This window comes from Bos taurus, chromosome 25 (genome assembly GCF_002263795.3).
Source record: "Bos taurus isolate L1 Dominette 01449 registration number 42190680 breed Hereford chromosome 25, ARS-UCD2.0, whole genome shotgun sequence".
In the NCBI taxonomy this organism is placed as follows: Eukaryota; Metazoa; Chordata; class Mammalia; order Artiodactyla; family Bovidae; genus Bos; species Bos taurus.
In genome coordinates, this window is record NC_037352.1 from 18,180,310 (window position 1) to 18,206,801 (window position 26,492).

The 26,492-nt window shown below is 41.3% G+C and overlaps 1 protein-coding gene across 4 annotated transcripts in view; it reads left to right on the forward strand.

The window, feature by feature from the left end:
* Positions 1-26,492, forward strand: part of ACSM2B (acyl-CoA synthetase medium-chain family member 2B) — a 48,827-nt gene that overhangs the window by 18,217 nt on the left and 4,118 nt on the right. Inside the window, exons 8-14 of one of the 4 annotated variants that reach the window (XM_059881269.1) lie at positions 76-199; positions 2,051-2,131; positions 3,291-3,392; positions 4,869-4,996; positions 5,119-5,218; positions 6,216-6,335; positions 21,403-23,622. In XM_059881269.1, the coding sequence (XP_059737252.1) occupies positions 76-199; positions 2,051-2,131; positions 3,291-3,392; positions 4,869-4,996; positions 5,119-5,218; positions 6,216-6,335; positions 21,403-21,561 (814 nt within the window). In that variant the 3' untranslated portion in view covers positions 21,562-23,622. Of the gene's footprint in view, positions 1-75; positions 200-2,050; positions 2,132-3,290; positions 3,393-4,868; positions 4,997-5,118; positions 5,219-6,215; positions 6,336-21,402; positions 23,623-26,492 lie in introns of those variants that run through there. The other 3 variants (XM_024984800.2, XM_059881270.1, NM_001101952.2) reach the window with 3 other exon arrangements.

The following is a 26,492-nucleotide window of genomic DNA, read 5'->3' on the forward strand; positions in this document are numbered from 1 at the left end:
ATCCAGCTCTAGGCTTAAGCAGAGTCTGGTTCAAGAGAGGCCCAGGAGAACACTGATTTCTCTTCTCTTCCTCAGTTACAAGTTCCCACATCTAAAGTGTTGCTTCAGTGGTGGGGAGACCCTCCTTCCAGACACTCTGGAAAAATGGAAGGCCCAAACGGGACTGGACATCCTAGAATTCTATGGCCAGACAGAAACGGTAGGAAACTTGCTCTAGGAAAGCATGGGCTGGTGAAACACGTGGGTTTCAAAGGCTCTTTGATAATAAAGATATGAGTTACCATTTATCATATACTTATTCAATAAATATAAATATTTATTAAGCACCTACTATGGGGGAGATATTGGCAATTCAGCAGAACTAAAACAGACAAAGATCCTGCTCTCATGGAGATTACATTCTAGCCGTCATGGGGGAGAAACATATAAACAAATAAATGACATGCCAGATGGTGAAAAGTTCTACAAAGACAAGTGAAGCAGATAAGGTGAAGATAGGTGGGATAATGGCCTAGTATTTCAGGTGGTGTCATCAGGAGAGTCCTCTGTAGTGGGGGAATGTTTTGCCAGAGATCTGAGTTTATTACATGTGTTGGGCACATGTCAAGCTGCTCAGATTGAAGTAAGGGATGGAGAAGAGAAACCACTAAGACCCCCCCCCCCCACAACCACCACCACCACCACTTCATCTGCTGAGATATCTTCTTGGAACTTTTGGGGTCCCTTGAAACTAAGATCATGGCATCTGGTCCCATCACTTCATGGGAAATAGATGGGGATACAGGGGAAACAGTGTCAGACTTTATTTTTCTGGGCTTCAAAATCACTGCAGAGGGTGACTGCAGCCATGAAATTAAAAGATGTTTACTCCTTGGAAGGAAAGCTATGACCAACCTAGATAGCATATTGAAGAGCAGAGACATTACTTTGCCAACAAAGGTCCATCTAGTCAAGGCTATGGTTTTTCCAGTAGTCATGTATGCATGTGAGAGTTGGACTGTGAAGAAAGCTGAGTGCCGAAGAATTGATGCTTTTGAACTGTGGTGTTGGAGAAGACTCCTGAGAGTCCCTTGGACTGCAAGAAGATCCAACCAGTCCATTCTAAAGATCAGTCCTGGGTGTTCTTTGGAAGGAATGATGCTAAAGCTGAAACTCCAGTACTTTGGCCACCTCATGTGAAGAGTTGACTCATTGGAAAAGACTCTGATGCTGGGAGGGATTGGGGGCAGGCGGAGAAGGGGACGACAGAGGATGAGATGGCTAGAGTCCATCACGACTCGATGGACGTGAGTCTGAGTGAACTCTGGGAGTTGGTGACGGACAGGGAAGCCTGGCGTGCTGCAATTCATGGGGTCGCAAAGAGCCAGACACGACTGAGCAACTGAACTGAACTGAACTGAGCACAATGTGGACTCATGTTATCAAAACAACCTGGGGAATACTCCCCCCAACTCTTTTCCCCAGCGTTCTTACTTTGACTCTCAGTACTTATTGCCTCCTCCTCTATACTCTTCTATCCACATCCTTTTATACTTAATTGGTCCCCTGACCCATTAGAGCTCCTGAGAGGGCTCATGGCAGCACTGTGATGTGGAAGAACATTGCAAGTGTGGGTGAGGACAATGGAATTACGGCTGGGCTTCTAGCCATTCACAGGAGACCATGTCTAGGGATGCTCCTTTGGACACCAAGATCTCCATAGGAGAATTCATCTCAGGATTCAAACAGCGCTCTCCTTCTTATGGGAGAGAATTTAATCCCACACTGTATTAAAGGACTTTTGGTATCCATAGTCCCTTATTAAAGTTTGGCCCCTCTAAAGCGATTGCAATGCTTTAATTATGAGTTGTTAGTTCCTCTTCCTTGGGGCAAGGTCAATCAGAAGCTTTTCAAATACTTTAGTGAAACCTCTAGGATGGAGGTTCCAGGAAAAGGGAACAAGCCAGGCAAAAAGGAGAGAGGGAGCTACCAAACATGAACCAACTACAGGACTGTGTCAGGACCTGCTCTGTTGAATCTTTTTTACCAATCTGTCTACTACTTTCCACAGGGACTCACTTGCAGAGTTTCCAAGACAATGAAAATCAAACCTGGGTACCTGGGAACTGCAATTCCCCATTATGATGTGCAGGTTTGTTAGGGGTATTAAGGAGTGAGGGTACATATATATATATATATTTTTTTTCAGCAATTTACTTATTACATTGTACAAAAATAATAAAGATATTAAAATAATATTTAAAAAGGAGGGTAGGAGGAGGGACAGATGGGGGAGAAAGGAAGTTATTCATATTCTAATCATCCAGGAAAAACCACTTTGAATAGGTGGAAAATTGGTTAGCTAGTTAATGGAAAATTGGTTAGCTAGTTAATTATATAAATATACACATTTTAAAACAAAAATGGGGTGAATTTTGACATACAATTCTGTAACTTAATTTTATCACTGTGTAATCTTGGGTGGCCATCTTTTCAGGTCAATTAATACCTATCTACAGCAGAATTTTTAATTACTACATAGCAATAGATAGTATGGTTCCACCACTCTTTATGCCTTTTGTTAGTTAATAGATGATTTCTAAAATTTTCACCAGTAAAATCAACACTACAATGAATATGCCATAGCTAAAATTTTGCTCCTATTCCTTATTATTTCTTTGGGCTAAATTCCAAGATATAGAACTTATCTATATGTGTCTATGTTTATATATATATATATATATATATATATATATATATATATAAGCATATGTATTTAAAGTATAACAATTTACATTCTAGTCAGTGTTATGTGTAATTACCTGATCCCTTATATCTATGATAATCATTTATGAAGACTGATTTTTAGTATATTAATTAATTCTCACATAATTTGGTGAAATAAGCTATTATTATCTCTGTTTCACAGATGAAGACACTGAGACATAGAACTTAGGTAACACAAAGTCAACTAATAAAGTATCAGAGTCATAATTTGAACTTTAATCTATCTGATGTCCAAGTCTGTGAGCCTCAAAAATAATAGGGTGCTATTATACTTCATGAATTCCTAAAACTACAAGTATCTTCCCAAGATCATCTGGTCCAGTCTCACTAAGGGGTTGCACCTAAACCATTTCAGACAAATGGATTAAAAATTTGGACTTAAAGCTCTTGGCTTCTCTTGGTTTCCAACTCTTTTCAGTCACCACTAGAGTAAGATGATCTTCTATTTGATCAGCTCTTTCATGTTGCCATTCAAGCTGTCTACTGTTACGCAGACCATTCTTCCAATCTGCTTCTTTCTGCAGGTAATAGATGACAAGGGCAATGTCCTGCCACCTGGCACAGAAGGAGATGTGGGCATTCGAGTCAAACCCATCAGACCTATAGGCATCTTTTCTGGCTATGTGGTGAGGAAAGCTTACTCATCCCCCTCTGTATCCTAGTGGAAATAGTGGGTTCTGAGAGGCATGAGGGGAGTTCCCACCTCCCAAGAAGCATTGGTAAGAAATAGGGACAAAGGGACAAAGGAAAAAAGTGTCTAGGAACGGGCACTTTGCCTTGCAAAAAGCCTGGTTATTCACTCCTGCTTTTCTTAGCCTATGGTTAAGATTCCAGTTGATTAATTGTCTTTCTCACAGTAACCCTTTTCCACTTCCAAGAGCTGTTTTACGACAGAAAGTTTATTGCCCCTGAATTATATAGAGCAGCATTCTTCCAAGGGCAGTACTGCCCCCTCTCTCAAGTACCATGCCGCTGCTCTATGCCACTGATCTCCTCTAGAGCCATGCAAGATGCTTTACACTAAGACTTCACCATAAGTTAAAAGCATTCCTATCTTCAGATCTTGGAATATTAAAAATAGGTGACCCTCAGATCCAACTGCCCCACTCTATGGGTGAGAATGGTGAAGTCAGAGTTTACAAGACTCATTCAAGTCCACCACAGTGAACAATGGGCTGGGACCTCTGACACCAAGATGATTAAAGAATAAAGTAAATAATCCAATAGTTACAGTTGCTGCCATTTATTGTAAGCTTACCACATGGTAAGCACTCTCCTAAAGCAGTTTATATGCTTTAAACTTGTTTAATCCTTTCAATTACCCCTTGAGTCCTTGGGCCCAAATTACTTGAGTTTAAAATCCTGCTCTACTAATTGCTGTGTGATCTTGGGCAAGTTACTGATCTCTCATACCTCCGTTTCCTCTCTCACACCTCAGTTTCCTCAGATTCCTCTTGCTTTTTCAGATCTTCAATACCCCTAACTTCCAAATGAAGGAGCTAGGGTATGAATTCCCTATGCCACCTTTTAACCCAGAGATGGAGCATCTACTCTAAAGCTCACACCCCTACCCTTGAACAAAATATAGAGATAGAGATCCTCTGACAAGGGGCAAACCTCAATCATTCTGCTTATAAACAGGCACTTCAGTTGAACAGAGGGGTTCAGCCATTACAGAAATATGCACATTGACCCAAGCCCCAGACAGCTTGCTGGTGTATCTCTAGAACTTTCATATCTAACAATCTGGACCCAAGAAAAATGTCTCATAAATCATGATGCCCTTGAACAGTGTCATGGGGTGGAGCAGGGGTTAGGCTGACCAGTAAAGGAAAGGTTGAATCCAATGGGGGAAAGGCCCGAGAGCATGGGCGAATGGATTCATTAATATTATCCATCAAACTGGACCCCAGAGGAGTAAGTGAGAGACTCTGGGTGGAATAAATAAAAGGGGAAGTGCCAATTCCACCTATTCAGGGAAGTTCTACCATGTGTAGTAATTCAAGTTGTAAAGTAAACAATCTGCACATCTGGTGATGGCAGGCCTAGGGCAGAGGATTTAGGCTTTGCAGGTATAATGACTTTCTTTCTGTGGTCACCAGGACAATCTTGAGAAGACAGAAGCCAACATCAGAGGGGATTTTTGGGTCCTGGGAGACCGGGCAATCAAGGATCAAGAAGGATATTTCCGATTCATGGGAAGAACAGATGATATCATTAACTCCAGTGGGTAAGCTTGGTTTCTGGGCAGGAAAAGGGTAATCCAGTTCTTTATTCTGTCTAATTCTAGACTTCTGAGCTGAGCTAGAGGTTGAGTGTCCAGTCTTCTCTGAAAGACAGGTTTTTCTACAGGTACCGGATTGGGCCCTCAGAAGTGGAGAACGCACTAATGGAGCACCCTGCTGTGGTTGAGACAGCTGTAGTAAGCAGCCCGGATCCCATTCGAGGAGAGGTGATGGGGGAACTGTGGCCTGGGGGGTGTACAGATGGTAGTTAAGAGTATGAACTCTGGGGCTAGACAGTCTGGGCCCAAACCTTAGTCCTGCTGCTTACTAGCTGTGTGTCCCTGGACAAGTTATTTAGCCTTTCTGTCTCAGTTTAACCATATGCAAGATGCAAAGCTGTTGTGAGGATTAAATGTGTTAATATTTGTAATGTGCTTGAAACAAAGTCTGACCTGTAATAAGTACTACACAAAGTCTGTCTTTTGGGGCTGCAGATATTCTATCCTGTTTGGCATTTGAATCAGAATCTATTCCCTGACTAGAACAGAGGAGGAATTTAAGCCAAGATAGAGTCTTTGAGGCATGTGGTTTTTAGTGAGAGGAAGAGAGGAAGAAAGGCCCCTGTAATGCCAAGGTTAATGAAATAAGCCCAGATGAAATCTAGAAGAGCTTGTGTATGTGAAGGAAAATTTAAGGTGGAAAGACGTGGGTTGATGTCCAGGGTGAAAATTGATAATATCATACACCTGGCAGGTGTGGGAAATATCATAGGCTCAAAACCCTGGGTGCCAAGCACTGAGCTAAGCCATACTGTATATGATTTCCTTTTATTTCCCATGAATTAAATATGGAAGTTGGATCTCTATTTTATAGGTTGGCAAACTAGCTTGGAGAGGTTAAACAAATCTTTTAGGTTTATTGTTCCCAGCCTTTATTTTCCTCTCTTCTAACTAACTTTTTCCCATCACACTCTATTGTCCCTGGGATATGAGGTAATCCTGGTCTCAATCTACAGTCCTACCTGCTCATCAATAAACAACTTGAGAGAAAGTTGGAATCTTGGCCATGATTGTCCCCAGGTCCTACTTTTCCCTAGCCCCAGATATCTGGAGGTGCAAATGAGGGGATATAAAGGTGGTGGCTGTGGTGGAAGTCTTGACACTGATTATCCCAGGGCATGACAATGCACTCTGATCTTTCTCTGGGCCCTCATCCTTGCTGCAGGTAGTGAAGGCATTTGTGGTCTTGGCCCCACACTTTCTGTCCCGTGACCCTGACGAGCTCACCAAGGAGCTGCAGCAGCATGTGAAGCTGGTGACAGCACCATACAAGTACCCGAGGAAGGTAAGGCCTCTGGATTCCCATGTCCTTCCCCCTTTACTCAGGGATGGAGATATGGTTTTTCTCTTGTAGTTCTCTTTTTCAGGGTGAGGACCAAGCCTTTACTCTAAAGTTCTGCCTGATTATGACCAAGAAAATCCAAAAGGACAATCCAGTAACTGCCTAGATGCCTGAAAATTGGCCTTTAATTCACTCTGAACTGAAACTCAGATTCTCCCATGGAAACAAGTTCTAGCCAATATCTGGCCCATATCCCCCCTCTTGGCATTGAGGTCTTGCTATATTATTCAAGATTCTCTCATTTGCAAGTGACAGAAATTCAATCTGAAGTGTATTGCTCACACAGTTGTAAAGTCCAAGGTTGGGGAAGCTTTGTTGTGGCTGATACCAAACATTCAGATGGTGTGGTCAGGGATGTCTTTTTTCATCCCTTAACTCTCCTTCTTTCTGTATTGGCTTCATTTCTTGAATTGTGCTCCCTGTGAGATAGTCCCCAGGAGCTCCAAAAAAAACAGTTTTAGCAGCTTAGATAATCTCAGTAAAAAAAAAAAAAAAATCATCTTTCCCCTCAAAGGCACCAGCAAAAGTCTTCAAGTTCATTCTCATTGGACCAGTTTAGGTTATGTACCCATGATTAAACCAATCTTTGTAACCAGAGGAACGGGCACTCTGATTTGCCAGTTCTGAGTTATGTAATCAGACCTGAGCAAGTACAAGAAGGATGGGAGAGAGGGCTGCCCTACACCCCTGACACGGACTCAGTGAGCTCACCACAATAAAAAGGAACTGCTCTTACCAGAAAAGGTAAATAACATAGAACAATAACAAATAACATAAAAACACTCTCCCTGTTTTCAGCTATTTTTACACTGGGGCAAGAAACTAAGGCTTGGAGATTGATGTAGAAATGGATATCCCAGGTTTTGGAGGTGGGTACAAGATAGAAGCTTGCTGGAGGAAATGAAAAACACATTTTTGTGTCTGGGGTAGACACACACACACACACACACTATACTTTTTAAGTGGTAAGCTTTACACATGTCAGATACTTAGGTAACCCAGATTTTTAATGATGCTTTGTCAACACAGGCTAATTATCATGGGTGGGTTTTCTGAGAGGCAAACTCTGGGAAGGAACTTAACATGCCGAGGTTTATTAGGGAGTGCTTTGGGATCAACACAAGGGGAAGGAAACAGAAGGGAAGAGAGAGGTGTTTGCTGTTGTTGTTCATTTGCTCAGCCATGTCCGACTCTTTATGATCCCATGGACTGCAGCACACCAGGCTTCCCTGTCCTTCACCATCTCCCAGAGTTTGCTCGAACTCATGTCCATCGAGTCAGTGATGCCATCCAACCACCTCATCCTCTGATATCCCCTTCTCCATTGCCTTCAATCTTTCCCAGAATCAGGGTCTTTTCCAATGAGTCCAATGAGTCTTCACATCAAGTGGGCAAAGTATTGGAACTTTAGCTTCAGCATCAATCCTTCCAATGGATATTCAGTATTTATTTCCTTTAGGATTGACTGGTTTGATCTCCTTGCTGTCCAAGGGACTCTCAAGAGTCTTCTCTAGCACCACGATTCAAAAGCCTCAATTTTTACTCACTCAGCCTTCTTTATGGTCCAACTCTCACATCCATACATGACTACTGGAAAAATCATAGCTTTGACTATATGGACCTTTGTCGGCAAAGTGATGTCTCTGCTTTTTAAGACACTGGCTAAGTTTGTTATAGCTTTTCTTCCAAGGAGCAAGTGTTTTTTTAATTTCATGGCTGCGGTCCCCACCTGCAGTGATTTTGGAGCCCAAGTAAATAAAGTCTCTTACTGTTTCCATTTTACCTCCATCTATTTGCCCTGAAGTGATGGGACCAGATACCATGATCTTTGCTTTTTGAATGTTGAGTTTTAAGCCAGCTTTTTCACTCTCCTCTTCCACCTTCATCAAGAGGCTCTTAGTTCCTCTTTGCTTTCTGCCATTATGGTGGTGTCATCTGCATATCTGAGATTATTGATATTTCTCCTGGCAATCTTGATTCCAGCTTGAGCTTCATCCAGCTCAGCATTTCACATGATGTACTTTGCATATAAGTGAAATAAACAGGGTGACAATACACAGCCTTGTCATACTCCTTTCCCAATTTTGAACCAGTCCATTGTTCCATGTCCAGTTCTAACTGTTGCTTCTTGACCCACATTCAGGTTTCTCAGGAGGCAGGTTGGGTGGTCTGGTATTCCTGTTTCTTTAAGGATTTTCGAGTTTGTTGTGATCTACACAGTCGAAGTCTTTAGTGTAGTTAATGAAGCAGAAGTAGATTTTTTCCAGAATTCTCTTGCTTTTTCTATGATCCAACAGATGTTGCCAATTTGACCTCTGGTTCTTCTGCCCTTACTAAACTTAACTTATACGTCTGGAACATCTCAGCTCACGTACTGCTGAAGCCTAGCTTGAAGGCTTTTGAGCATTACCCTCCTGGCATGAGAAATAAGAGCAATCATGTGATAGTTTGACCATTTCTTGGCATTGCCCTTCTTTGGGATTGAAATGAAAACTGATCTTTTCCAGTCCTGTGGCTACTGCTGAGGTGTTGATTTGCTGGAATATTGAGTGCAGCCTTTTCACAGCATCATCTTTTAAGATTTGAAATAGCTCGGCTAGAATTCCATCACCTCGACTAGCTTTGTTTGTACTAATGCTTCCTAAGGCCACTTGACTTCACACTCCAGGATTTCTGGCTCTAGGTGAGTGATCACACCATCATGGCTATCTGGGTCATGAAGATCTTTATTGTATAGTTCTTCTGTGTATTCTTGCCACCTCTTCTTAATATCTTCTGCTTCTGTTAGGTCCATATTGTTTCTGTCCTTTATTTTGTCAACCCTGGCAAGAAATGTTCCCTTGGCATCTCTGGTTTTCTTGAAGAGATCTCTACTTTTTCCCATTTTTTACCCCAGACTGTCCAGCAAAAATGGGTTTATTTGACAGCAGCAAAGATTGAAATTCAGAGTCTTGAACTATGGCAAGCCATGTGTAAGGAAAGGAGATCTCTTTTGAAGAGAAGAAAGGGAAGTTGGCAAGGCTATAGTAAACAGAGTATCTAGGGGAGAAACTGAAAGTTCAAAGTATAGTGTCTTTTCATTGGCTGAGTTGTGACAATCTGATAAGAAAGCTTTCCCAAGATATTTGGACCAGGTCTGGTAGAAGATTGTCACCAAATATTTGATGATGACATATCATTTCAAATGAGCCTCAGTTTCTATGAACTTGATAACATATGGATTTATTTATTTTTATAAATTTATTCATTTCAATTGGAGGCTAATTACTTTACAATATTGTAGTGGTTTTGCCATATGTTGCCATGAATCAGCCATGGGTGTACATGTGTTCCCCATCCTGAAACCCTCTCCCACCTCCCTCCCCATCCCATCCCTCTGGGTCATCCCAGTGCACCAGCCCCGAGCACCCTGTCCCATGCATTGAACCTGAACTGGCGATCCATTACACATATGATAATATACATGTTTCAATGCCATTCTCCCAAATCATCCCACCCTCTCCCTCTCTCACAGAGTTTAAAAGACTGTTCTATACATCTGTGTCTCTTTTGCTGTCTCACATATAGGGTTATTCTTACCATCTTTCTAAACTCCATATATATGTGTTAGTATACTGTATTGATGTTTTTCTTTCTGACTTACTTCACTCTGTATAATAGGCTCCAGTTTCATCTACCTCATTAGAACTGATTCAAATGTATTCTTTTTAATGGCTGAGTAATACTCCATTGTGTATATGTACCACAGCTTTCTTATCCATTGTCTGCTGATGGACATCTAGGTTGCTTCCATGTCCTGGCTATTATAAACAGTGCTGCGATGAGCATTGGGGTACATGTTCTCTTTCAATTCTGGTTTCCTCTGTGTGTATGTCCAGCAGTGGGATTGCTAGGTCGTATGACAGTTCCATTTCCAGTTTTTTAAGGAATCTCCACACTGTTCTCCATAGTGGCTGTACTAGTTTGCATTCCCACCAACAGTGTAAGAAGATCTCCACACCCTATCCAGCATTTATTGTTTGTATACTTTTAGATAGCAGCCATTCTGACTGGCATGAAATGGTACCTCACTGTGGTTTTGATTTGCATTTCTCTGATAATAAGTGAGGTTGAGCATCTTTTCATGTGTTGTTAGCCATCTGTATGTCTTCTTTGGAGAAATGTCTGTTTAGTTCTTTGGCCCATTTTTTGATTGGGTCGTTTATTTTTCTAGAATTGAGCTGCAGGAATTGCTTGTATATTTTTGAGATTAATTCTTTGTCAGTTGCTTCATTTGCTATTATTTTCTCCCATTCTGAAGTCTGTCTTTTCACCTGGCTTATAGTTTCCTTTGTTGTGCAAAAGCTTTTAAGTTTAATTAGGTCCCACTTGTTTATTTTTGCTTTTACTTCCAATATTCTGGGAGGTGGGTCAGAGAGGATCCTGCTGTGGTGTATGTCGGAGAGTGTTTTGCCTATGTTTTCCTCTAGGAGTTTTATAGTTTCTGGTCTTATGTTTATATCTTTAATCCATTTTGAGTTTATTTTTGTGTATGGTGTTAGAAAGTGTTTTAGTTTCATTCTTTTACAAGTGCTTGACCAGTTTTCCCAGCACCACTTGTTAAAGAGATAGTCTTTTCTCCATTGTATATTCTTGCCTCCTTTGTCGTAGATAAGGTGTCCATAGGTGCGTGGATTTATCTCTGGGCTTTCTACTTTGTTCCATTGATCTATATTTCTGTCTTTGTGCCAGTACCATACTGTCTTGATGATTGTAACTTTGTAGTAGAGCCTGAAGTCAGGCAGGTTGATTTCTCCAGTTCCATTCTTCTTTCTCAAGATTGCTTTGGCTATTCAAGGTTTTTTGTATTTCCATACAAATTTTGAAATTATTTTTCTAGTTCTGTGAAAAATACTGCTGGTAGCTTGATAGGGATTGTATTGAATCTATAGATTTCTTTGGGTAGTATACTCATTTTCATTATATTGATTCTTCCAATCCATGAACATGATATATTTCTCCATCTATTTGTGTCCTGTTTTCTTTCACCAGTGTTTTATAGTTTCTATATATAGGTCTTTTGTTTCTTTAGGTAGATATATTCCTAAGTATTTTATTCTTTTCATTGCAATGGTGAATGGGATTGTTTCCTTAACTTCTCTTTCTGTTTTCTCATTGTTAGTGTATAAATGGAAGGGATTTCTGTGTGTTAATTTTATATCCTGCAACTTTACTATATTCATTGATTAGCTCTAGTAATTTTCTGGTGGAGTCTTTAGGGTTTTCTATGTAGAGGATCATGTCATCTGCAAACAGTGAAAGTTTTACTTCTTCTTTTCCAATCTGGATTCCTTTTATTTCTTTTTCTGCTCTGATTGCTGTGGCCAAAACTTCCAAAACTATGTTGAATAGTAGTAGTGAGAGTGGGCACCCTTGTCTTATTCCTGGCTTTAGGGGAAATGCTTTCAATTTTTCACCATTGAGGATAATGTTTGCTGTGGTTTTGTCATATATAGCTTTTATTATGTTGAGGTAAGTTCCTTCTATTCCTGCTTTCCGGGTTGTTGTTGTTGTTGTTTTTTAATCATAAATGGATATTGAATTTTGTCAAAGGCTTTCTCTGCATCAATTGAGATAATCATATGGTTTTTATCTTTCAATTTGTTAGTGTGGTGTACTGTGTTGATTGATTTGTGGATATTGAAGAATCCTTGCATCCCTGGGATAAAGCCCACTTGGACATGATGTATGATCTTTTTAAAATGTTGTTGGATTCTGTTTGCTAGAATTTTGTTAAGGATTTTTGCATCTATGTTCATCAGTGATATTGGCCTGTAGTTTTCTATTTTTGTAGCATCTTTGTCTGGTTTTGGTATTAGGGTGATGGTGGCCTCATAGACTGAGTTTGGAAGTTTATCTTCCTCTGCAATTTCCTGGAAGAGTTTGAGTAGGATAGGTGTTAGCCCTTCTCTAAATTTTTGGTGGAATTCAGCTGTGAAGCTGTTTGGTCCTGGGCTTTTGTTTGCTGGAAGATTTCTGATTACAGTTTCAATTTCTGTGCTTGTGATGTGTCTGTTATGATTTTCTATTTCTTCTTCATTCAGTTTTGGAAAGTTGTACTTTTCTAAGAATTTGTCCATTTCTTCCAAGTTGTGCATTTTATTGGCATATAGTCGCTGATAGTAGTCTCTTATGATCCTATGCATTTCTGTGTTGTCTGTTGTGATCTCCCAATTTTCATTTCTAATTTTGTTGATTTCATTCTTCTCTGTTTCTTGATGAGTCTGGCTAATGGTTTGTCAATTTTATTTATCTTCTCAAGGAACCAGCTTTTAGCTTTGTTGATTTTTGCTATGGTCTCTTTTGTTTCTTTTGCATTTATTTCTGCCCTAATTTTAAGATTTCTTTCCTTCTACTAATCCAACCAGTCCATCCAAAAGGAAATCATTCTTGGGTGTTCATTGGAGGGACTGATGTTGAAGCTGAAACTCCAATACTTTGGCCACTTGATGCAGAGAGCTGACTCATTTTAAAAGACCCCGATGATGGGAAAGATTGAGGGCAGGAGGAGAAAGGGACGACAGAGGATGAGATGGTTGGATGGCATCACTGATACAATGGACATGGGTTTGGGTGGACTCTGGGAGTTGGTGATGGACAGGGATGCCTTGAGTATTGTGGTTCGTGAAGTTGCAAAGAGTTGGACACGACTGAGCGAATGAACTGAACTGAACTAACCCTGGGGTTCTTCATTTCTTCCTTTTCTAATTGCTTTAGGTGTAGAGTTAGGTTATTTATTTGACTTGTTTCTTGAGGTAAGCCTGTATTGCTATGAACCTTTCCTTTAGCGTCACTTTTACAGTGTCCCATAGGTTTTGGGTTGTTGTGTTTTCATTTTCATTCATTTCTATGCATATTTTGATTTCTTTTTTGATTTCTTCTGTGATTTGTTGGTTATTCAGCAGCTTGTTGTTCAGCCTCCACATGTTGAAATTTTTAATAGTTTTTCTCCTGTAATTGACATCTATTCTTACTGCACTGTGGTCAGAAAAGATGCTTGGAATGATTTCAATGTTTTTGAATTTACCAAGGCTAGATTTATGGCCCAGGATGTGATCTATCCTGGAAAAGGTTTCATGTGCACTTGAGAAAGAGGTGAAATTTATTGTTTTGGAGTGAAATGTCCTATGCTGCTGCTGCTGCTAAGTCACTTTAGTCGTGTCTGACTGTGTGACCACATAGGCAGCAGCCCACCAAGTTCCACCATCCCTGGGATTCTCCAAGCAAGAATACTGGACTGGGTTGCCATTTGCTTCTCCAATGCATGCTTGCACGCTAAGTCGCTTCAGTTGTGTCCAACTCTATGCGACCCTATGGACAGCAGCCTACCAGGCTCCTCTGTCCACAGGATTCTCTAGGCAAGAATACGGGAGTGGGTTGCTATTTCCTTCTCTGAAATGTCCTATAGATATCAGTTAGGTCTAACTGGTCTATTGTATCATTTAAAGTTTGTGTTTCCTTGTTAATTTTCTGTTTAGTTGATATATCCAAAGGTGTGAGTGGGGTATGAAAGTCTCCCACTATTATTGTGTTGTTGTTAATTTCCCCTTTCATACTTGTAAGCATTTGCCTTACATATCATGGTGCTCCTATGTTGGGTGTATATATATTTATAATTGTTATATCTTTTTCTTGGATTGATCCTTTGATCATTAGGTAGTGTCCTTCTTTGTCTCTTTTCACAGCCTTTATTTTAAAGTCTATTTTATCTGATATGAATATTGCTGCTCCTGCTTTTTTTTTGGTCTCTATTTGCGTGGAATATCTTTTTCCAGTCCTTCACTTTCAGTCTGTATGTGCCCTTTGTTTTGAGGTGGGTCTCTTGTAGGCAACATATGTAGGGGTCTTGTTTTTGTATCCATTCAGCCAGTCTTTGTCTTTTAGTTGGGGCATTCAACCCATTTACATTTAAGGTAATTACTGATAAGTATGATCCCGTTGCCGTTTGCTTTTTTGTTTTGGGTTTGAGTTTGTATACCCTTTCCTGTCTAGAGAAGATCCTTTAGCATTTGTTGGAGAGCTGGTTTGATGGTGTTGAATTCTCTCAGCTTTTGCTTGTCTGTAAAGCTTTTGATTTCTCCTTCATATTTGAATGAAATCCTTGATGGGTACAATAATCTGGGTTGTAGGTTTTTATCTTTCATCACTTTAAGTATGTCCTGCCATTCCCTTCTGTCCTGAAGAGATTCTATTGAAAGATCAGCTGTTATCCTTATGGGAATCCCTTTGTGTGTTATTTGTTGTTTTTCTCTTGCTGCTTTTAATATTTGTTATTTGTGTTTGATCTTTGTTAATTTAATTAATATGTGTTTTGGGGTGTTTTGCCTTGGGTTTATCCTGTTTGGGAGTCTCTGGGTTTCTTGGACTTGGGTGATTGTTTCCTTCCCCATTTGAGGGAAGTTTTCAACTATTATCTCCTCAAGTATTTTCTCATGGTCTTTCTTTGTGTCTTCTTCTTCTGGAGCCCCTATGATTTGAATGTTGAGGCATTTAACATTGTCCCAGAGGCCTCTGAGGTGATCCTCATTTCTTTTAATTCTTTTTTATTTTTTCCTCTCTGCTCATTTATTTCTACCATTCTATCTTCTACCTCACTTATCCTATCTGCCTCCGTTATTCTACTGTTGGTTCCCTCCAGAGTGTTTTTTATCTCATTTATTGCATTATTCATTATATATTGACTCTTTTTTATTCCTTCTAGGTCCTTGTTAAACATTTCTTGCATCTTCTCAATCCTTGTCTCCAGGCTATTTATCTGTAACTCCATTTTTGTTTTCAAGATTTTGGATCATTTTCACTACCATTATTCTGAATTCTTTTTCAGGTAGATTCCCTATCTCTTCCTCTTTTGTTTGGTTTGGTGGGCATTTATCCTGTTCCTTTACCTGCTGAGTATTTCTCTGCCTTTTCATCTTGTTTATATTGCTGTGTTTGGGGGTGGGGGGCTTTCCATATTCTGGCACTTTGTGGTTCCTCTTTATTGTGGAGGTTCCTCATTGTGGGTGGGGTTGAACAGGTGGCTTGTCAAGGTTTCCTGGTTAGGGAAGCTTGTGTCGGTGTTCTGGTGGGTGGAGCTGGATTTCTTCTCTCTGGAGTGCAATGAAGTGTCCAGTAGTGAGTTTTGACATGTCAGTGGGTTTGGTGTGACTTTGGGCAGCCTGTATATTGAAGCTCAGGTCTATGCTCCTGGGTTGCTGGAGAATTTGTGTGGTATGTCTTGCTCTGGAACTTGTTGGCTGTTGGGTAGTGCTTGGTTTCAGTGTAAGTATGGAGGCTTTTGGATGAGCTCTTATCAATTAATGTTCCCTGGAGTCAGAAGTTCTCTGGTGGTCTCAGGTTTTGAACTTAAGCCTCCTGCCTCTGGATTTCAGTCTTATTCTTACAGTAGCCTCAAGACTTCTCCATCTATACAGCACCGATGATAAAACATCTAGGTTAATGATGAAAAGTTTCTCCACAGTGAGGGACACTGGAGAGATTCAGAGTTACATGGAGAAGAGAAGAGGGAGAAGGGAGATAGAGGTGACCAGGAGGAGAAAAAGGGGGAATCAAAAGGAGAGAGACAGATCCAGCCAGTAATCAGTTCCCTAAGTGTTCTCCATATTCTGGAACACACAAAGAGATTCACAGAGTTAGGTAGAGAAGAGAAGGGGGAGGAAGGAGGTGGAGGCGACCCATGGAGAGAGCAATCAAGCCAGTAATCACACTCCCAAGTAAAAATTGGTACTGAAGACTGGGTTCTTAAAGGTACAAAATTGATAACAAATGCCAAAAGGCAAAGATTAAAAATCTGGAGTAGAGGTTAGACTCTCAAAAATACAATATTAAAAAAACAAAACAAAGTCACAAACATTATAAAATATATATATATATATATATATATATATATATATATATATATGAAGTTTTTTTTTTAAATTAGGGTCTTTTTTTTGCAAGGTAATGGTAGATTATAAAAATGAAAATTAAAGGAGTAATAGAGGACTTAAAAATTTAAAAAAATTTTTAATTTAAAAAATGACAGTAGCAAAAATATATATAGGAATTTCTCTGGAGCTGTTGTGGACATTGTGGGGTCAGTTCAGTTTCAGATAGTTCCTTGATCTGGCTTATACTTCTCAAGATTTATGCTGCTGCTGCTGCTGCTGCTGCTGCTGCTGCTGCTGCTGCTAAGTCACTTCAGTCATGTTCAACTCTGTGCAACCCCATAGATGGCAGCCCACCAGGCTCCTCCGTCCCTGGGATTCTCCAGGCAAGAACACCTGAGTGGGTTGCCATTTCCTTCTCCAATGCATGAAAATGAAAAGTGAAAGTGAAGACGCTCAGTCGTGTCCAACTCTTAGCAACCCCATGGACTGCAGCCTACCAGGCTCCTCCGTCCATGGGATTTTCCAGGCAAGAGTACTGGAGTGGGGTGCCATTGCCTTCTCCATCTCAAGGTCTATAGGCCCCTTCTAATGTAGTCAGTGCTAACTACAGGGTTTTAATCTGTTGCACCTGTCACTTCCAAAGTGGTTCCCTCTTTATTTTAGATTCTTCTATTTGCTGGTCTCTTCAGTGTTTAATTTCCACCCTGACACAAGGGGGTGAAGGTGGTCACTTATTTAGGCTCACTTTTTCAGTCACGCTGTGGGGAGGGAGGAACACTGCAAACAAATATCATTGGCGTGTGTGGGGAGTGCTTCCAGTGTTTCAGCTGCACTGTTGCCCCCACTCACAGCATGTGTGCTTTCCCAGTCTACACTGCTCAGGCTCCAGGTTGCTCTGCCAGAAACTGTCTGAGGCAGGCCCTGGGTTGTGTGCATTTCCCAGGTCTAAGCCACTCAGGTTCAGGTTCTCGAGTACTCCCCAAAGGCTTAGATTCAGTTGGGCCTGCGTTTTGTATCCTTCCCAGGTCCGAGCAGCTCAGGTGACCAGGTGCTTGCTGAGCACAGTCACCCCCAGGTGGGCAGTGAGTCTTATCACCTCCCCCATCCCAGCCGCTCTGTTTTCTGGGTGTACAATGGGCGTGCCTTCTCAGGTGTGCCGTGTGTCTCTTCTGGGGAGCTGATCTCTGGCTGTGACCCTCTGGGCAGATGTCAACCATTCAGAATCCCAAGAACTCTTGGTTAGCAATGGAGCCTGTTTGCAGTTTGGTAAAGTATGCCTCTCTGGGGTCGTGATTGCCCTTTTCCAGCTCTGGCTGCCCCACCACCACCCGCCTGCTTGTCTCCAGCAGGGATGGGCTGGTCCACAATCTGCTAGCTCTCCTCTGGTATTTGCTCAGTCCTTTGTTCTGTGAGCGGGCCTGGCAGTGCCTCAGGTTAGGGCTTTTCACAGGATAGTTCTCTCTCTCTTTTTTTATTTTTTTCTCTCTCTGGCTATCCCACAGTTTGAGTTGCTATCTCACGTTAGTTCCCTCAGATTGCCCTCAGGGCATTCCAGTCCGGTCCTCACCCTAAGCAATGCAGCCCTCGCCTCCCTGTTCAGCCCCCTCTTGCTGGTGGCAGCTGCAACTGCTGGAAGTTGCCGTTAGGCATGTAATCTGTGGGTTTAAATTATTTATTTATCTATTTTTCCTTCTGGTTATGTTGCCCTCTGAGATTCCAAGATTCCCCACCGAGCCACCATTAAGAGTGTTTCCTGGTGTTTGGAAACATCTCTTTTAAGACTCCTTTCCCTGGACGGATCTCCATCCCTACCCCTTCTGTCTCTCTTTTTATCTTTTATATGTTGTCCTACCTCCTTTTGATGACAATGGGCTGCCTTTCTGGGTGCCTGATGTCCTCTGCCAGCATTCAGAAGTTGTTTTGTGGAATTTGCTCAGCGTTCAAATGCTCTTTTGATGAATTTGTCAGGAAGAAAATGGTCTCCCCATCCTATTCCTCTGCCATCTCAGGACCGCCTCCCAACATATGAATTTAATAAACAGAAACCTCAATTAAAATAGAATTGAAGGACCAGAAAGGGAAGCTATTATGAGAGCTTTAGAGGCTCTGGTAGGACTGAGTTGTTATTTAGTTCAAATCAGAGCTATCACTATTTATCAAACCAATAATTCTTGAATTGTCTATCTTATTTTCCTTTTATGAGGCCAATTATTTGGCTTCTCTAGCAAGTTTTTCTAAATTATCGTTTGGGGAAATACTCTTTGGACCATGACAGCCATGTCATGGTGAAGGGGCTTATGTAACTCAATGAAGCTATGAGCCATGTGGGGACACCAAGATGGGCGGGTCATAATGAAGTGTTCTAACAAAACATGGCCCACTGGAAGAGGAAATGGCAACTCACTCCAATATTCTTGCCTGGAGAACCCCATGAACAGTATGAAAAGGCAGAAAGATATGACACCAGAAGATGAGCACCCCCCAGATTGGAAGGTGTCCAATGTGCTACTGGGGAAGAGCAGAGGGCAATTACTAGTAGCTCCAGTAAGAAAGAAATGACTGGTCCAAAAAAAAGAAATGATGCTCAGCTCTGGATGTGTCTGGTGGTGAAAGTTAAGTCTGATGCTTTAAAGGATAATATTGCATAAGAAACTGGAATGTTATGTCCATGAATCAAGGTAAATTGGATATGGTCAATCAGGAGTCAGTAAGATTGAACACTGACATTTTATGAATGAGTGAAATAAAATAGATGGGAATGAATGAATTTAAATCAGATGAACATTATATCTATCACTGTGGGCAAAAATCCCTTAGAAGAAATGGGGTAGCACTCATAGTCAACAGAAGAGCCTGAAATGCAGCACTTGGGTGCAGTCTCAAAAAACAACAGAATGATCTTCTTTCATTTCCAAAGCAAACCATTCAACGTCACATTAACCAAGTTTATGTCCCAACCTCTATGCCAAAGAAGCTGAAGTTGAACAGTTCTATAAATACCTACAACACCTTCTAGAAATGATACCAAAAAAGATGTCCTTTTCATCATAGGGTGTTGGAATGCAAAAGTAGGAAGTTGTGAGATACCTGGAGTAACAGCCAAGTATGGCCTTGGAGAACAAAATGAAGCAGGGAAAAGGTTAACAGGGTTTTAGCATGAAAACATGTTGGTCATGGAAAATACCAATTTCCAACACATGAGCCAAATCTGCACAAAGATATCACCTAATGGCCAATACTGAAATCAGATTAATAATATTCTTTGCATCCAAAAGTGGAGAAGCTCTATACAATAAAAAAAAAGACCTGAAGCTGACTGTGACTCAGATCATGAGCTCCTTATTGCAAAATTCAGGCTTAAATTGAAGAAAGTAGGGAACATTTAGGCCATTCAGGTGTGACCTAAATCAAATCCCTTATGATTCTAAGTGGAGGTGATGAATAGATTCGGGGGACTAGATCTCATACACAGAATGCCTGAAGAACTATGGACAGAGGCTTGTTACATTGTACAGGAGGCAGTGACCAAAAGCATCCCAAAGCAATTGAAATGCAGGAAGGCACAGTGGTTGTCTGAGGAGGCTTTACAAATAGCTGAGGAAAGAAGAGAAGTGAAAGGCAAGGGAGAAGGGAAAGACAAATGTAGATTGAATGCAGACTTTGGGAGAATAACAAGGAGAGATAAGAAAGCCTTCTTAAGTGAACAATGCAAAGAAACAGAGGAAAACAGAATGGGAAAGACCAGAGATCTCTTCAAGAAAATTGGAGAGATCAAGGGAACATTTCACGCAAGGATGTCCATGATAAAGGACAGAAATGGTAGGGACTTAACAGAAGCAGCAGAGGAGATTAAGAAAAGGTGACAAGAATACACAGAACTATACTAAAAAGGTCATAATGACCCAGATAACCACAATGGTGGTCACTCACCTAGAGCCAGTCACCCTCGAATGTGAAGTCGGGTGGGCCTTAGGAAGCATCACTACAAACAAAGCTAGTGGAGGTGATGGAACTTCAGCTGAACTATTTAAAATTCTAAAAGATGATGCTGCAAAAGTGCTGCACTCAATATGCCAACAAATTTGGAAAACTCAGCAGTGGCCACAGGACTGGAAAAGTTCAGTTTTCATTCCAGTCCCAAAGAAGCGCAATGCCAAAGAATGTTTAAACTACTGTACGATTGCTCTCATTTCACATCCTAGCAAGTTTATGCTCAAAAACCTTCAGACAAGGCTTCAACAGTACGTGAACCAAGAACTTTCAAATGTACAATCTGGGTTTAGAAAAAGCAGAAGAACCAGAGATTAAATTGACAACATTTGTTGGAACATGGAGAAAACAAGGGAGTTCCAGAAAAACACTACTTCTGCTTCATTGACTATGCTAAAGACTTTGTGTGGATCACAACAAACTGTGAAAAATTCTTAAAGAGATGGGAGTACCAGACCACCTCACCTGTCTCCTGAGAAACTTGTTTGCTAGTCAAGCAGAAACGGTTAGTACTGGACATGGAACAATAGACTGGTTCAAAACTGGGGAAGGAGTATGCCAAGGCTGTATATTGTCACCCAGCTTATTTAACTTATATGCAAAATACATCATGTGAAATCCTGGGCTGGATGAATCACAAGCTGGAATAAAGGTTGCTAGGAACAATAGCAACAAATTAAGATATGCAGAAGATACCCCTCTAATGGTGGAAAGGGAAGAGGAACTAAAGAGTCTCTTGAGGAGTGTGAAAAAGCTGGCTTAAAACTCAACAGTCAAAAAAGTAAGATCATGGCATCCAGTCCCATCACCTAATGGCAAATAGATAGGGGATAGTGGAAATAGTGACAGATTTAATTTTCTTAGGCTCCAAAATCACTGCAGACAGTGACTGCAGCCATGAAATTAAAAGATGATTGCTCCTTGGAAGAAAAATTGTGACAAACCTGTGCTGTGCTTAGTCACTCAGTTGTGTTCAACTCTTTGAGACCTCATGGACTGTAGCCTGCCAGGCTCCTCTGTCCACCAGGCAAGAATACTAGAATGGGTGGTTATGCCCTCCCCCAGGGGATCTTCCCAATCCAGAAATTGAACCAGGGTCTCCTTTATTGCAGGTGGATTCTTCACCAGCTGAGCCACCAGGGAAGCCCAAGAATACTGAAGTGGGTAGCCTATCCATTCTCCAGGGGAACTTCCAAACCCAGGAATTGAACCAAGGTCTCCTGTATTGCAGGCAAATTCTTTATCAGCTGAGCTACCCAGGAAGCCCATGACAAACCTAGATAGCATATTAATAAGCAGAGACATCACTTTACTGACAAAGGTCCATATAGTCCAAGCTATGGTTTTTCCCTTAGTCATGTATGGATGTGAGAGTTGGACCATAAAGAAGGCTATGTGTGTGCAAGTTGCTCAATCGTGTCTGACTCTTTGCAACCCCATGGACTATAACCAGTCAGGCTCCTCTGTGGAATTCTCCAGGCAAGAATACTGGAGTGGGTTACCTTTCTCTTCTCCAGAGGATCTTCTTAACCCAGGAATCAAACCCAGGTTTCCTGCATGACAGGAAGATTCTTTACCATCTGTGCCACAAGGGAAGCCCAAGGAAGGTTGCATGGTGAAGAACTGATGCTTTCAAATTGTGATTCTGGAGAAGACTTGAGACTCCCTTGGACTTCAAGGAGATCAAACCAGTCAATCCTAAATGATATCATTGGAGGGACTGAATGTTCATTGGAAGGACTGCTCCAGTACTTTGGCCATTTGACATGAAGAGCCAACTCATTGGAAAAGATCTTGATTCTGGAAAAGATTGAAGGCGAGAGGAGAAGGGGATGGCAGAGGATGAAATGGTTAGATAGCATCACCAACTCAAGGGACATGAATTTGTGCAAACTCTGGGAGATACTGCAGGACAGAGGAGCCTGGCATGCTGCAGTCCATGGGGTCACAAAAAGTTGGACAAGACTGTTAAACCACAACAGCAGAACATCTAGAGAACTTGATATCATCCACATCAGCCTTCAGGATTTGTGACAAATCCTAAGTAAAACCCTGCGTCATTATGGTCCAGGTAAATTGCTTTTATTCCCAGGTAAGGCAAAAGGTGTTGGCTGGCTTCATCAACTAGAATACTGAAGAATGGACTGCATAAATATTGAAGAAATATTGAAGAATTTGCTTCCAGTGGGAATGGATATTAGTAGTGATGAGGGTTAAGGACAATAAAGTATTGGGATAATGATTGTTTATTATTCAGAGGTCCTGGACAAGTCTCTGCCCTCCACTTTCAGGTTTTTCCACTGGTAAAATAGAAATATGCAAGGGTTGGTCCAAGTATATGGAGAAGGAAATGGCAACCCACTCTAGTGTTCTTGCCTGGAGAATCTCAGGGAATCCCCTGAGAATCCCAGGGGAGCCTGGTGGGCTGCCATCTATGGGGTGGTGCAGAGTCGGACACGACTGAAGTGACTTAGCAGCAGCAGCAGTCCAAGGATAATGTGACTTTGAACCTTTTAATCTTCTATTCAGACGTTATGTCTTGCAGACGTTATGTCTTCTTTACTTTTAGATATTGATTACTTCTGAGAAGAGGATTTGAAGGATCTATGAGAATCTTGATGGGAGGTGCACTGTGAATTTTGCCAATATCAGGTGGAGATCTTGCTCATTAGGAAGTTGGGAACCAATGCAACAGGGAGAGATGATCTGTGTTTCTAGAATTAGCTGTAGTACCATCAGACACAGAGCAAATAAATCATTCACATAGTTGGCTGCTTTGATGACTACTGTTAAATTCTAGAATTATTGGTTCCCTTTTTTGAGAAAGAAATTCTGACATGATAGTTTTCTAACAAGTATCAGCCTAATAAATGGGTAGGGGCAGAGGCACTAAGGGGAAAAGTGTATGTTATTTCTCAACCAGCCTGAACAAAAGGAAATGGATTCAGAGAGAATAATCTCTTGACATTCATTAGAGATCCCTTTTAATACTCCAAGACAGGGGACGCTTTATAGTAGTGTGATTGAGCACTGAGAGTATGGCTCCTGTGTCAGTTAGGGCTGGAAGTGTTAGTCGCTCAGTCATGTCCAACTCTTTGCAACCCCATGGATTTTAGCCTGCCAGGCTCCACTGTCTATGGAATTCTCCAGGCCAGAATACTGGAGTGAGTAGCAGCTCCCTTCTCCAGGGGATCTTCCCAACCCAGAGATCATTCAAGCTTTTCCCTATTAACAGTTTTCATCCAATACTGAGCTTGGCATTTAGTGATGAGCTGATATAAGTTGGAGAAACCAGATTAAGTTTGAGTGACTATATTAAATTACTCAGCGAATTTGTGAGGATCTTTGGTTATTTTGGGAAAATCTTTGACTATGGCTTATAGTTCTGCTTTAGTTCAAGGAATATAAAAAATTAAGGGTTTAGCTTCTGGATCCTCAGAAGGCTTAATTTTGAAGGAGCAGATATTGATTTATTCAGAGGAAAATAGGGTGGGAAGAATTTTAGGGGAAAAGGAAAGTTTGGTGAGAGAATTAGCAAGGAGGAACTGAGGATATGGAGAAGGTGTGGGAGGCATAGAAGGGAAAGAGGAAGATGGTGCTGTACGTGGGGCCAGAGGAGGAGGGACTGTGTTAGAGCAATAAGACAGTCCCAGAGACTGAGACAAAAAAGCCAAGGAAGAAGAGCCTTAGGCTTCAAAGGGGACTTTGTCTTTCTTTGTTTACTTGCTTCAGATAATTTTAAAATCAGATTTTGCCAAGAGGCAATTTGAGACTCCTGATAACATTTGAAAGTCTTAAAACACCAGTTGAAAGAGATGTTCCATTCAGTTTTGGAAATTTTAAAGCTGTATTTGTCCAATTTGGTTTAAAGAAAAATAAGTTTGGGGTTTTCAAAAGTTCCCCATAATAACCATTGATATTCTAAATTGTCTTTGATTAAGTCAATTTATATAGTTAGAAATTGGCATGAATGAAGACTGTGGTTTTCAAACATAAACTAGACCAGGGTCCTTGATGTGTGGGAGGGGCAAGGTGGAAATACTTAGATAACTGGGAATTCTATTGCCCAGAGGTTTTTCTCTAAGAAAGAATAATTTTCAAACAGTTGGAACAACCCAAGCAATCTTAATTGCCCGGAGGCCTAATGCCAGCCAGTTTTGAGGAACAGTTTGGTCCCTGAACTGAATTATCTGGTCCCAGAGGAGGTACATCAAAAGCAGCTCAGTGCAATTCCAATAGAACAATCTCTATTCCAAAAGGATTGGGTCAAAGGCTGAGTCTGCACAATTCTGATTAACTAACCCCTGTTCCCAAAGACCTAGGCTCAAGTCCAGTCAGTTCTAGGAGAAACAGTCCTGGTTTCAAAGAGAATCATGCCAAAGGTTAGCACGGTTCCAACTGGGACAGCCTGATTTTAGTATCAGGCTAAAGTTTCAATGCAGCACCCACACACAGAACAAGGCCTTAACTAGCAAGGATGAAACCTTTAAGTAGAACCTGAATAAAACCTGAGGAGCTTCAAAACACAAAGAGGGTAGAAGCTCAAACCTGAGAGAAAGACTTATCCTCAAACTCCAGGGCAGAATGTGGAGATGCACTGTTGCTGCTGCAGCTGCTAAGTCGCTTCAGTCGTGTCCGACTCTGTGTGACCCATAGACGGCAGCCCACCAGGCTCCCCCATCCCTGGGATTCTCCAGGCAAGAACACTGGAGTGGGTTGCCATTTCCTTCTCCAATGCATGAAAGTGAAAAATGAAAGTGAATTCGCTCAGTCGTGTCTGACTCGTAGCAACCCCATGAACTGCAGCCTACCAGGCTCCTCCATCTATGGGATTTTTCAGGCAAGAGTACTAGAGTGGGGTGCCATCGCCTTCTCCGCGAGATGCACTGTTATGTAGTCTTAATAAGGGCTTCAGCCAACCCCATGAGGAGTTCTGAAGCTAGGACAACTTTTCCCAGGGGAAGACAGGGAGAAGGGTCTCTATGCTCATGTAGGTTGGGTTTGGATACAGGCTGCCCTGGAAAGAGATAACTCTCCTTTACTGCTGCACTCCCCAAGGTGGTTTGGCAGTGGGGGAGTAAGTCTTTCATTCCGGCAAAGGGATCTGAGTAGCACATCAAAGAATCCACAACACAGAATTTCAACCTCAAACTGATAGTGAGGCATTACGCCGAGTCTCTGAAATCAGACTGTTCCATTCAAAATTCATCTCCATTACATTTCTGAACAATTACTCTGTGCCTCAAATTCCTTATCTGTAAAGTGGGCTAGTGGCGTTACACCTTCACAGTTGTTAATATGAGTTAACATTAATATTTGTAAGGCATAATGCATTTGGAAGAGTGACCAGCACATTAGTAAACATTTCATAAGTATTTTTAAAAGGAGACTAGAAATCCAATCATAATATAAATTTTGAATTGTAACAGTATCTTGGAGGATCAGGTGGGGTGGTACTATCCCACAGTATAACACTATATTATTCAATAGATATGTCTCCTTTTTCGAGTTTCACATCTAGAATGCCCTGGGCAGCAGATTTTTTCCACTTCTTCCCTCCTTCCAGTAACTATATCTTTCTGCTTCCTTCTTCATGATATGCAGAGTGGTTTTCCTCTTACCGTTAAACCCTGATCTCCCCTGAGACTTCGTTCTACCCCATCTACATCCAAGTGGCCAAACATTAAATATTTTAGGTCATACTGTCTTTATTGCAACTCTGCCCTGATACTATGAAAGCAGCCAGAGACGATTGTCAATGAATGGGTGGGGATGTGTTTAAACAAAACTTCATTTACAAAAACAGAGGAAGGTTGAATTTTGCCCAAAGACTATTGTTTGCCAGCTCCTGCTCTATTCCATTGTGATTTTAACAAACTCCTTCAACAAAGTCAGTCTTACTTTATGGAAGATTCCCATACCAGCTTCTATGATACTTTTTCTTTATCTGTATCCCTGCTGTTGGGGCTTCTCTGGTGGCTCAGTGGTAAAGAATCCACCCGCCAATGCAAGAGATGGGTTCATCCCTGGGTCAGAAAGAGCACGTGGAGAAGAAAACGGCAAGTGACTCCAGTATCCTTGCCTGGGAAATTCCATGGACAGAGGAGACTGGTGGGCTACAGTCCATGGGGTTGCAAAACAGTTAGACACAACTTAGAGACTAAACACCAATCCCTTTTGTTATTCTTTGCATTAAACCCAA